Below are 10,377 nucleotides of genomic sequence, written 5' to 3' on the forward strand. Positions count from 1 at the left end.
TCCCATGACTTTGAAGCTATCATGCTCCAATGTCACAAAATTCAAATTTGAAGTTCCAAAAAAATTGAAAACATATCATGGAAGTTCACAAGATAAGTGTGTATAACCCCTAAAATTTTCAACACCAAATTCGAAATACATAAAAGGATACAAAAGGACAATTCCAATATGAATAGTGTCACAAGACCAAAGCTAAAAATGTCACTATTCACATTTGAATTCGTCTCTTTTCGTATCTCTATGTGTATTTTGAGTTTGAGGTTAAAAAAATTAGGGGTTCTAAACACCTATCCTGTGAACATCCACGATTTCTTTTTTGAAATTTGCCGATACTTCAAAATTTGAGTTTTGTGACATTGGAGCATGGTAGCATCTAAGCCATGGAACAACTGATATGCTCTCGATCTTGTATACTGCCAAAGTGGACATGTTAATTCGCAATATAACTCCGCAGGATCTTCCATGCGGTGGAAGAGAATGCCGCACAAAGTTTAATTCCCACTAAGGTAACAATTTCTCATGTGATTGGGAGTAGATCATATCACGTATTTTCATTAATTGCATGATGCATTATTTCGAAATTATATTATAGGGCAATTTCAAATTTGTAGTGAACTTGGTGCTTGCGAATTACCTTAGGTTGGTGCCAATGAATGGTCTCTTCCGGGTCATTCCATATCATCCACATTATCTAGATCTAGGTTGGTGTCGTTTCTTTTGACGTCTGCAGATTAAGATCTTCCAAGGATATTTTTGTGTCCCTCTTTCCCTCTGTGCACTGGATCTGTAGCCTCACGGGATTACTCCAGCTCAGACACGGTCCTACATAGCAGCTTCGTCTCCAGATTTCCATCTCGTTTGACGTCTCTTTCTCTCAATTATTACTCTGCCTAGGCATGTCATTGGTGACAAGAGCCGTCTCTGTGCTTGCATACGGCAATATCCCCTCTCTTATTTAATTACCTCTCCAGCTCGGCCCTGATCCTACATGGCAGCTGACGATAAGCACTAAGGGACTCGAAGAAGTTTAAATTGAGTGGGAGTAGCAGCAGCTTGAGTCCACGGATTTCAGTCGACACATAACAACAAAAACCAAGTTTGAATTGGAAGGCAGTTGTGGGCCTTGCGGCCACGGACGAACAGTACTGATCACTTGCAACACATGCGCGCGCGCACACACACTATAAGATAACATGCACCACCCAAGCAGTTTTTGCCAAGAGCACTTGTGAATCACTTGCATCCCAAACAAGTTTTCTTACCCATAGTTGTTGTGTTTGTGTAGACATAGCATACTTCAGCTGAATCCATGGCGAAATGCTGGCTGCTGCTCCACTTCTTGGCGTTCCTCTTGCCGCCGGCGAGCGCTACGACGTGCCACGCCGATGACCTCCGCGCGTTGCGGGGCTTCGCCGGGAACCTCAGTGGTGGTGGCGTGCTCCTACGCGCCATGTGGTCTGGCGCCTCGTGCTGCGGCTGGGAAGGTGTCGGCTGTGATGGCCAAAGTGGACGCGTCATGGCGCTGTTGCTCCCCGGGCGTGGACTTGCGGGGCCCATCGCAGGAGCATCTTTGGCGGGCCTCGTGCAGCTGGAGGAGCTCAACCTATCCAATAACAAACTGATCGGCACCGTCCCATCGTGGATTGGTGAGCTTGATCACCTTTGCTATTTGGATCTCTCCGATAATTTATTGGTTGGCAAGGTACCCAAAAATTTGATAAATCTCAAGGGCCTCGCCACCACTGGTCGTTTAATGGGTATGGCTTTCACTAGCATGCCATTGCATGTGATGCGTAACAGAAGAATACTCCAACAACAACGACCAAATATCATTTCTGGGACCAACAACAAAGTCCGGTCTGGTAGAACCAATGTTCTATCCGGGAATGACAACACTGTCATATTTGGAAACAGCAACACTGTCGCTGGGAGCAACAATACCATCACAACTGGGAGCGACAATACCGTAACGGGTAGCAACCATATCGTATCTGGGAGCAAACATATCGTAACTGACAACAACGATGTTGTTTCCGGGATTGACAATAATGTATCCGGGAGCTTCCACACCGTATCCGGGAGTCACAATACTGTATCCGGGAGCAACAATACTGTATCTGGAAGCAACCATGTTGTGTCTGGGAGCAACAAAGTCGTGACAGGAGGTTAATGATTTGTCAATCAGTGTAGCTCACAATCAATTGGCCGTGCCAATTGTGTTATGTAACTCCATGGATATAGCATCCTTTTCCTACTTTAAATAAAATTTCCAGAAATTATCTTGCATACTTGCTTACATAAATATCAGTGGCAACGATTTTGGTGTTTTCTTCTTTGGGCAACGATTTCTTACACATGTCTCAACCGTAAATGCCTTAAGTTCTACATCGACAACTACTCAGTCATTGCTTCTTGGCTACACTGGATGGAGGCCGAGAGGCAGCAATGAGCTTTGCTCACGACTCACCGCGAGTGGATGCGGGAGGAAGAAGACTTCGACACCGCCAATGACTTCGAATTTTTTTTCAATTTCGATAATGGTGTTTTTGAAGGGTATATACTACTTATTATGTGATATATTTGACCTTTTGAGAAAAGTAATATAAATTTCCGTAAATTATATACTGCATACATGCATAAACATCTGCATGTATGTGTGTGTGTTCAAGTATATTTTAAAAACTTTAAATATCATGGTAGATATTCTAAAACATTCACTCTGACAAATATCTTAAGGACATGACTATTTGCATAACGTTCCAACCAACCAGTCTATACCCACCCATACTGATATAAGAAATATCTGGTGCATCATCATCCAAGTCCGTGATTCTTATCCAGCATTTCATCATGACCATCAAAGTGTGAACGGAGCAACATAATAGATGACCATGTATTCAGTCTTCTTGATTGGTGCAAGGTGAATGCATCTAGATACCTTATGTGGGGAAAGATGGTAAGGTGGTTCTTAACTATACTAGCTAGCTTCATGTTGTCAGAATCAACTTTCAGCATCGGTGGAATGGTTTAGATGACTTTAGGAATTCTCTAAACCCAGCTATCATTGAGGGATTGGTGTGTGTTGCAAGTTATATTAAAGGTGCCCATTAAGACGTAATGTGCTGGTATGATTTCCATATTTTTGTTACACATTAACCCCCTTATGTTATGTCATGGCTTCCTTTCAGAAAATTAGAACGGGGAGGAGGATGTTCAGACCACATCAAGTTTCCCAAGAGTGTGGTGGATTGCAACTATCTGTTTTGAAGAAGGGTGACCCCCGGCCTCTGCATCTGCACTGGTAGATGCATGCAACCAATTTATTAATTATTCACAAAACCTTACAAAGTAATACATCAATATGTTTGAAGCCCTCATCTTGGCAACATCTCTGTCGCTACTCCTATCCATTGATGAAGGGGTGTAGAAAGTGTCAGCCGAATACCCAGACCTCTCACCTAAGCCTAACATCTAAATCCGAAGGCCTCAACCAAGCCACATAACAGGTTTGGGGCACAAACCGGTCTGACGCACTCTCATAGGTCATCGCCACCGTCTTCCATTGAACCATCTTCAGAGCAGATACTGACGCATCGACCTTGCCAGGCCTATTGTCGACGCCACCACGGCGCCAGACAACACCTCCTCCCTACGTGCATCCATCATCACACATCCGTCGCCGAGGTCCTGCCACGCCACGCTGCCAAGACTCCACATCGTCGATGCGTCACATGAAACGCCGCTCCACCACAGGTGCCGTCCACTGGTCCATCGAACATATGCATACCTCCAAGAATGACGCCTCTCAAGGTGGATTGCAACTATTAGTAACTACACGTTTATTTTTACATATTTCACTGGTCATCTACTCACAACAGTTGCGTCAACTATTGTTACAGGTAGAATCTCATGTGGATGTTGCTATTTTGGTGTATGGAGAATGGAGATGGATCATAGGTGGTCTTCTCATGTGGATGTTTCTATATTTTTCATTGGATGTATAAGAACTTTGTCTCTGTGTCATTATCGTCATTTACCCATTTAAGGCATGTGTTTATGTTATTGCGGTAGGACCTAAATGTATCCCTTTAATTTTAGGCATGTGAGATATCTATCCTTTTCCCGGCCCTATTATCATCTAACAAATATATCTCCTCTCTATGTTCTCTGTTTGAATGGAAAGAGACTATAGTGGCCAGCTTTAACTTGTTATTGGTTAATTTCTACACTTTTCATATGAAGATATAATCATTTTACTTTACTATGACCATTTCTAGAAAATGTTCAACATACTTTACCATGATAATTTTACTTTTCATATGAAAATACAAGTTCAACATACATCCTTAGTTTGCTTTCAAAAGTGGAAAAACATAGTTCCTAGATCGCTCCTGAACAACTGCTCCTTAGATGCACACGAGCCGGACCAAGCCGGAGCTAAGTTCGAGTCAAGTTGGTTCTATCGGCTCATCACAGCTTCCTAACTAGCTCAGCTCGGTCCACCAAAGTACAACACAGCTCACCCGTGTCCAGTCCTATCAAAGGATATGACTGACAGGAAAAGGAATTTGCATCCAGCTGATGCTGCATTTGATATCTTGCAAACAAGAAAAGATCTCCATTTGGGAAGACATTTAGGTGGACCTAGAACCGTCAGGCGTACAGTAAAGAAGGATGTGCTCGGCCGTCTCGATAGCAGAAGATACATGCATATAGCGCAGGACGGAGACTCGTGTGTGAGGGTTGCCAAAGGAGGTTTGGCTTTGAGGGGTGTCAGCGAGAAGAGCGTCCGTTGAAGGGAGGCTATTAGCTAAACTACAAGTTTATTTACCTAGCTCTCACCGTATGGAGAGCTAGGTACACCTCATCTAGATATTCAGTGATATTTTATCTACTCCCTCCATTCCTAAATACAAGTCTTTTTAGACATTTCAAATGGACTACAATATACGGATCTATGTAGACATATTTTAAAGTATAGATTAACTCATTTTGCTTCGTATATAGTCACTTGTTGAAATCTCTAGAAAGACTTATATTTGAGAACGGAGGGAGTAGTGAGTAGTAGGTACTCCATCTCCACAGGTCACAAGAGAAACTGCAGCTTCTTTGTAGCTGGTACAGACATGTGAACACGAGCTAGTAGGTTCACTAAATATCGTCCCACGTAGATGATTGATTGGTATTTTGTCTCTTGATAGTGATACTTCTGGTGGCATTCATCAAGTAGATTTCTCGTTCTCTGCATTTTCTGTCTTAAGCTGAGAGTACAGTGCATTTCTCGTTCTCTGCATTTTCTGTCTTAAGCTGAGAGAAAAAAACAAAGCAGACAAATATATGTGGAAAAGCACACGATTATTCCCTTATTGGTTGCCCAGAGTAAACAAGCTTTGCAGGTTAATACATGGAATATATTCAGTTCGTTGCTTGGTTTCTTTTGTCACACCTAACTTATATTGGGATAGTTCAAAAGAGAAGCAACTACCAGTTCCTTCCTCCTAACACAGCTCATAGCTTAGTTTTCCCACGCACAACTTATACCTTATCCAGTGCCAGTGAGATGGCGGTTGTTAAGGCAGTCTACCAAATTGAAGTATCTTATGCTGTAGACAATAAATTGGAACTGTGGCAGCTGACCAAAAGCAATTATGGACTAGAAGAAGTTTGAATTGAGGAGCAGAAGTTGCCAACTTTAGTCCACGGATTTCAGTCGGCAGATAACAACAAAAATCAAGTTTGAATTGGGAGGCAGGCGTGGGCCTTGTTACCACGGACTATGGGTACTGAACCACTTGTCATGCATGCTTACACACACACACACACACACACACACACACACACACACACACTATAAAATAACATGCACCACCCAAGCAGTTTTTGCCAAGAGCACTTGTGAATTACTTCCATCCCAAAGAAGGTTTCGTACAAAGAGTTGTTGTGTTTGTGGATACATAGCATACCACAGCTCAATCCATGGCGAAATGCTGGCTGATGCTCCTCTTCTTGGTGTTTCTCCTGCCGGCGACGAGCGCGACGTCGTGCCACGCCGACGACCTCCGCGCACTGCGGGACTTCGCCCGGAACCTCACCGGCGGTGGCGTCATCCTCCGCGCAGCGTGGTCCGGCACCTGGTGTTGCAGATGGGAAGGTGTGGGCTGCGACGGCAGAAGTGGACGCGTCACAACGCTGCGGCTTCCCGGACGCGGCCTTGCAGGACCCATCGCTGGAGCATCCTTGGCGGGCTTGGCGCGGCTAGAGGAGCTCAACCTTGCCAACAACAGACTGATCGGCACATTCCCATCGTGGATTGGTGAGCTTGAACACCTTCGTTACTTGGATCTCTCAGATAATTCATTAATTGGCGAGGTACCCAAAAGTTTGATACGGTTCAAGGACATCACCATCGCTGGTCGCTCACTGGGTAAGGCTTTCACTAACATGCCATTATATGTGAAGAGTAACAGAAGAACACTCCAACAACAACCTCAACCAAATACAATATCTGGGACCAACAATACCGTCAGATCTGGGAGCACCAATGTTGTTTCTGGGAATGACAACACTGTCATATCCGGGAACAACAACAATGTGTCCGGGAGTAACAACACTATCGTAACCGGTAGTGACAATACCGTAGTTGGAAGCAACCATGTCGTATCTGGGAACAAACATGTCGTAACTGACAACAACAATGCCGTATCCGGAAACGACAATAATGTATCCGGGAGCTTCCATACCGTATCCGGGAGCCGCAATACTGTATCTGGGAGCAACAATACCGTATCTGGAAGCAACCACGTCGTGTCTGGGAGCAACAAAGTCGTAACAGGAGATGAATGATCAATAAGTGGATTGGTTCCATCTTTCGGAGCTAATGTACGTGTACAAGTTCAGTATGTCTCACAATCACGTGGTGGGGCCAATCATGTTATGTAACTTCATGGATACATATAGCATCCTTTTCCTACTTTCAATAAAATTTCCCTAAAATGTCTTACATACACGCTCCAAATATCAACGGGCGGCTTGCAGCTGATGTAGACCAAGTGCATTTGCTTATGAATAAATTTGTGTTGTGGATGTCCAGATGGGGTAATTATTGCATCTCTTGTATTCTGTGTGATGTGTGATGTGTTCTTATCCTGATTGGGTTGTGCGTCACTTGGTGAATTGTAGGCGTTTAATGTCAAATAGCTATACAATTGTCTTGTGCAAGTGCCAACGTTGCATGCATATGCTTCAATGTCGAATGTTTGGATGAAGGAGATGGAGCAAAAGAGCAGAGATTAATCTATTTATCCCAATCGTGAACTCGTATTGATGAACACTTTTCTTTTATTTACGATAGGTTAATAGTTTGTCAGCGGTGTAGCTCACAATCACTTGGTGGGGCCAATCCTGTTATTTAACTTCATGGATGTAGCATCCTTTTCCTACTTTAAATTAAAATTTCCGGAAATTACCTTACATACTTGCTGACAAAATATCAACGGCGGTTTGCAGCTGATGTAAACCAAGCGATTTTGCTTATGTACAAGTATGCATCGTGGATGTATGGCATGTCATGTTTTCTATTTTTTGCGATGTGTGATGCTTTCATATTCTGATTGGGCATTTGGACTGTGAATCACATAGCGAATTATACATGTTTAATACCAGTTAGGGATAGTTCTCATGTTCAATTCTAGGAATATACCTGGATGGGCGTCACCCCACTTATGATGCAATACCCTAACTTGTATATGGTAGTCAGACATAACTTTTTTAATAATCAAACAAGTTTTGGGACAACAAAACCATGATATTTCTTTCCACAAGGACATTTTTGGGCCTTGCCTGGAAGCTCGGAATGAATTGCTCAGTTTCCTAGAGGCCATTCAGCTATCAATCGAACCAGACAAGTTTCTATGGAATTTACTTCGGAACGGCAGATCTTCAGTCAATTCCTTGTACGATGCAATGGCATGTTCCGGTTGATAACAATAAACTATGGAAACTAAAAATTCCTCTAAGAGTGAACATATTCCTCTGGTTTCTGAACAGAGAGGTAATCTTAACTATAGATAATCTGGCACGACGCAGCTGGCAAGGTAGCAAGACATGTATTTTCTGCCAGCATGACGAGTCTATTGAACAATTAATTCTTAGTGTAACTTTGCTTGCGTGGTGTGGGCCATAGTTCAAGTAGCTTCAAATCTATATTCCCACGTAGTGCAAGTAACATGTTCGGCAATTGGTTGTGGGGTACTGATAAACATTTTTTCGCACACATTCTTGTGGGGGTGGTTGCCTTATGTTGGGAAGTGTGACTTTCCAGGAATAATGTATTTTTTTGACAATAAATGTGTTTCATCTCCTGTGTAGGTTATTCATGCATGTGCGCGCTGCCTCCCTACCTGGTCTGTCCTGCAGAGGCCCTAGGACACAGACCTTTTATGATGCCATCTACACGGCTGGAGCATACGGTCTGGGAGGTTTTCTGTCTCCATGGATGGCGGTGTAATCTTCGAATAGGATCTACCGCACCATAGGCCAGTTTGATTTATTTTTGTTGTAAAATGATGTTTATTTTTGGTTGTATTGGACTTGATGGCTGTGTGCATTGTCCTATGCAGAGGCCGGGCATTCATTTGATGTTTGTACCACCTCGATATATCAATTCAACGAAATGTCCTTTATCAAAAAATCAGCTAGCTATGCACACTTCTCTTCTGCAAGTGTAAATGTTAGATGCATCAATGTTGATGTTTGGATGAAGGAGAGGGAGCAAAAGAAAATAGATTAGTACAAATAATATGTACCATGTATCCGCTTGATGTAATGGACCGGATCCTTTGATACATGTATAGTTTAAAGAGCACAATATTTGTTCGGCCAAGGATAAAAAATCCCCGCATAAGCAAGAGCTTCATCGCAAGCAAGTGAAAAAAAGGGGATTCGTCACGAGAAAATCTATTTTTACAAGGGGCAGCCCCCTCAATCGACCAAAAAGGCAAGAACATATATGTAGTGTAGAACAGGGAGACGACTCAGACCATCGATACACTTAGGAAGAAAATTGTCCAGTCATGCGAGAGCTTTTGCCACGATAGAAATGGTTACCGGGAGTTTTGCCCCAGCGCACACAACTTGATGTCATGGGTGAGCCGAAGGGATCAAGTTCGTTAGATGTCAGGGCTTTGTACATCATAAAGATGCAGAGATCAGGGGTCACCCTCCTTTTCTAAAAAAGGAAAGCTTGATGTCAGGGGTGAGTGGCTGAGGGAGTCTGTTAGCAAGCTTCAAACTAGCCTAGATAGCTTTCACAAGAGAGGTACTACACCTACGGACGATTTCTATGGGAGTTGAGTTATGGGAGCAGTTGTCAAGGTGTGATTGGAAATGGAAGGGAGAGGGGCACCACTGGAAATCGGGGGGTGGGGGGGGGGGGGGGGGGCGATTCGTGGGGAGACGAGTGCGTAGGTCAATTCCGTAGATGCTACCCGTAAGTCTAGTATTTTTGCGCTCACAATATGGGCAGGAGGGAATATATTCCGTGATATATGCATGCACTCACTTCGTATGACAGCCTCACGGCATTGTTTTGTTTGTTATATAGGGTACTATACTAGGCATGCCCTTTTCAAGCAGACCTAATTACGCCAGGACAGTTCAAAAGGGAAACAACTACTATAGTTCCTATTACAATTCATAGCTTTGTTTTTATCACGCCTAACTTATACTTTATCTAGTGAGCAGTACACCTGATGTCCTCCAGCTCCACAGCTCTCAAGATAAATTGCAAACATGTAACTTACCTGATCTCATGGCTAACTAGTAGGTTTGCTACATTGGAGGGTGGCAACTTCAGCAGAGCAACCTCAACAATATTTGATGATTGGTATCACATGCACTAATAAAGGGGAAGTTGAATGTCAAAAAAATAGTGATCACGCGAAAAAAAGGTAACTTTGATCTACCGCTGCCCCAGCAAGACCATGGACCCCCTTTCCCCCAGCTATTGATTTCGGCGATGGAAGGGGAAGGGGACTCCAGTGCTTCGGTCAGGTGGTGGTAGGGTTAGAATATATTAGGGTCTAGCCTCTAAGCGGCGGTGCGATACGTCCATTTTGCATCATGTTTTCCTACTGTTATTTATAATGTTTTTTATGTATAATAATGCTTTTTGGAGTAATTCTAATGCCTTTTCTCTCATAATATGCAAGGTTCACACAAAGAGGGAGAATACCGGCAGTTGCAATTCTGGACCTGAAAAAACTACGTCAGGCTACCTATTTTGCACAACTCCAAATGAGCTGAAACTACACGGGGAATTTTTATGGAATAAATAAGAATTATTGGAGCAAATAACTACCAGAGGGGGCCCAACAGGTG

The 10,377-nt window shown here is 43.3% G+C and overlaps 2 protein-coding genes across 2 annotated transcripts; both read left to right on the forward strand.

The window, feature by feature from the left end:
* Positions 1–1,201: 1,201 nt before the first annotated feature.
* LOC100415819 (phytosulfokine receptor 1) lies at positions 1,202–2,286 on the forward strand. The gene has a single exon (XM_044544305.1). The coding sequence runs from the start codon at positions 1,310–1,312 to the stop codon at positions 2,168–2,170; it is 861 nt and encodes a 286-aa protein (XP_044400240.1). The 5' UTR covers positions 1,202–1,309; the 3' UTR covers positions 2,171–2,286.
* A 3,589-nt stretch (positions 2,287–5,875) lies between these two features.
* LOC100415885 (receptor-like protein 2) lies at positions 5,876–7,083 on the forward strand. Its single transcript, XM_044544306.1, has one exon. It carries the CDS (start codon positions 5,977–5,979, stop codon positions 6,841–6,843), a length of 867 nt encoding a protein of 288 aa, XP_044400241.1. The 5' UTR covers positions 5,876–5,976; the 3' UTR covers positions 6,844–7,083.
* Positions 7,084–10,377: the final 3,294 nt, after the last annotated feature.

Source organism: Triticum aestivum, chromosome 5D (assembly GCF_018294505.1).
Source record: "Triticum aestivum cultivar Chinese Spring chromosome 5D, IWGSC CS RefSeq v2.1, whole genome shotgun sequence".
Classification (NCBI taxonomy): Eukaryota; Viridiplantae; Streptophyta; class Magnoliopsida; order Poales; family Poaceae; genus Triticum; species Triticum aestivum.

Excerpts from the sequence above, each read along its gene's own strand:
- LOC100415885 (XM_044544306.1), top strand. The coding sequence starts at position 5,977 with ATGGCGAAATGCTGGCTGATGCTCCTCTTCTTGGTGTTTCTCCTGCCG.
- LOC100415819 (XM_044544305.1), top strand. The coding sequence starts at position 1,310 with ATGGCGAAATGCTGGCTGCTGCTCCACTTCTTGGCGTTCCTCTTGCCG.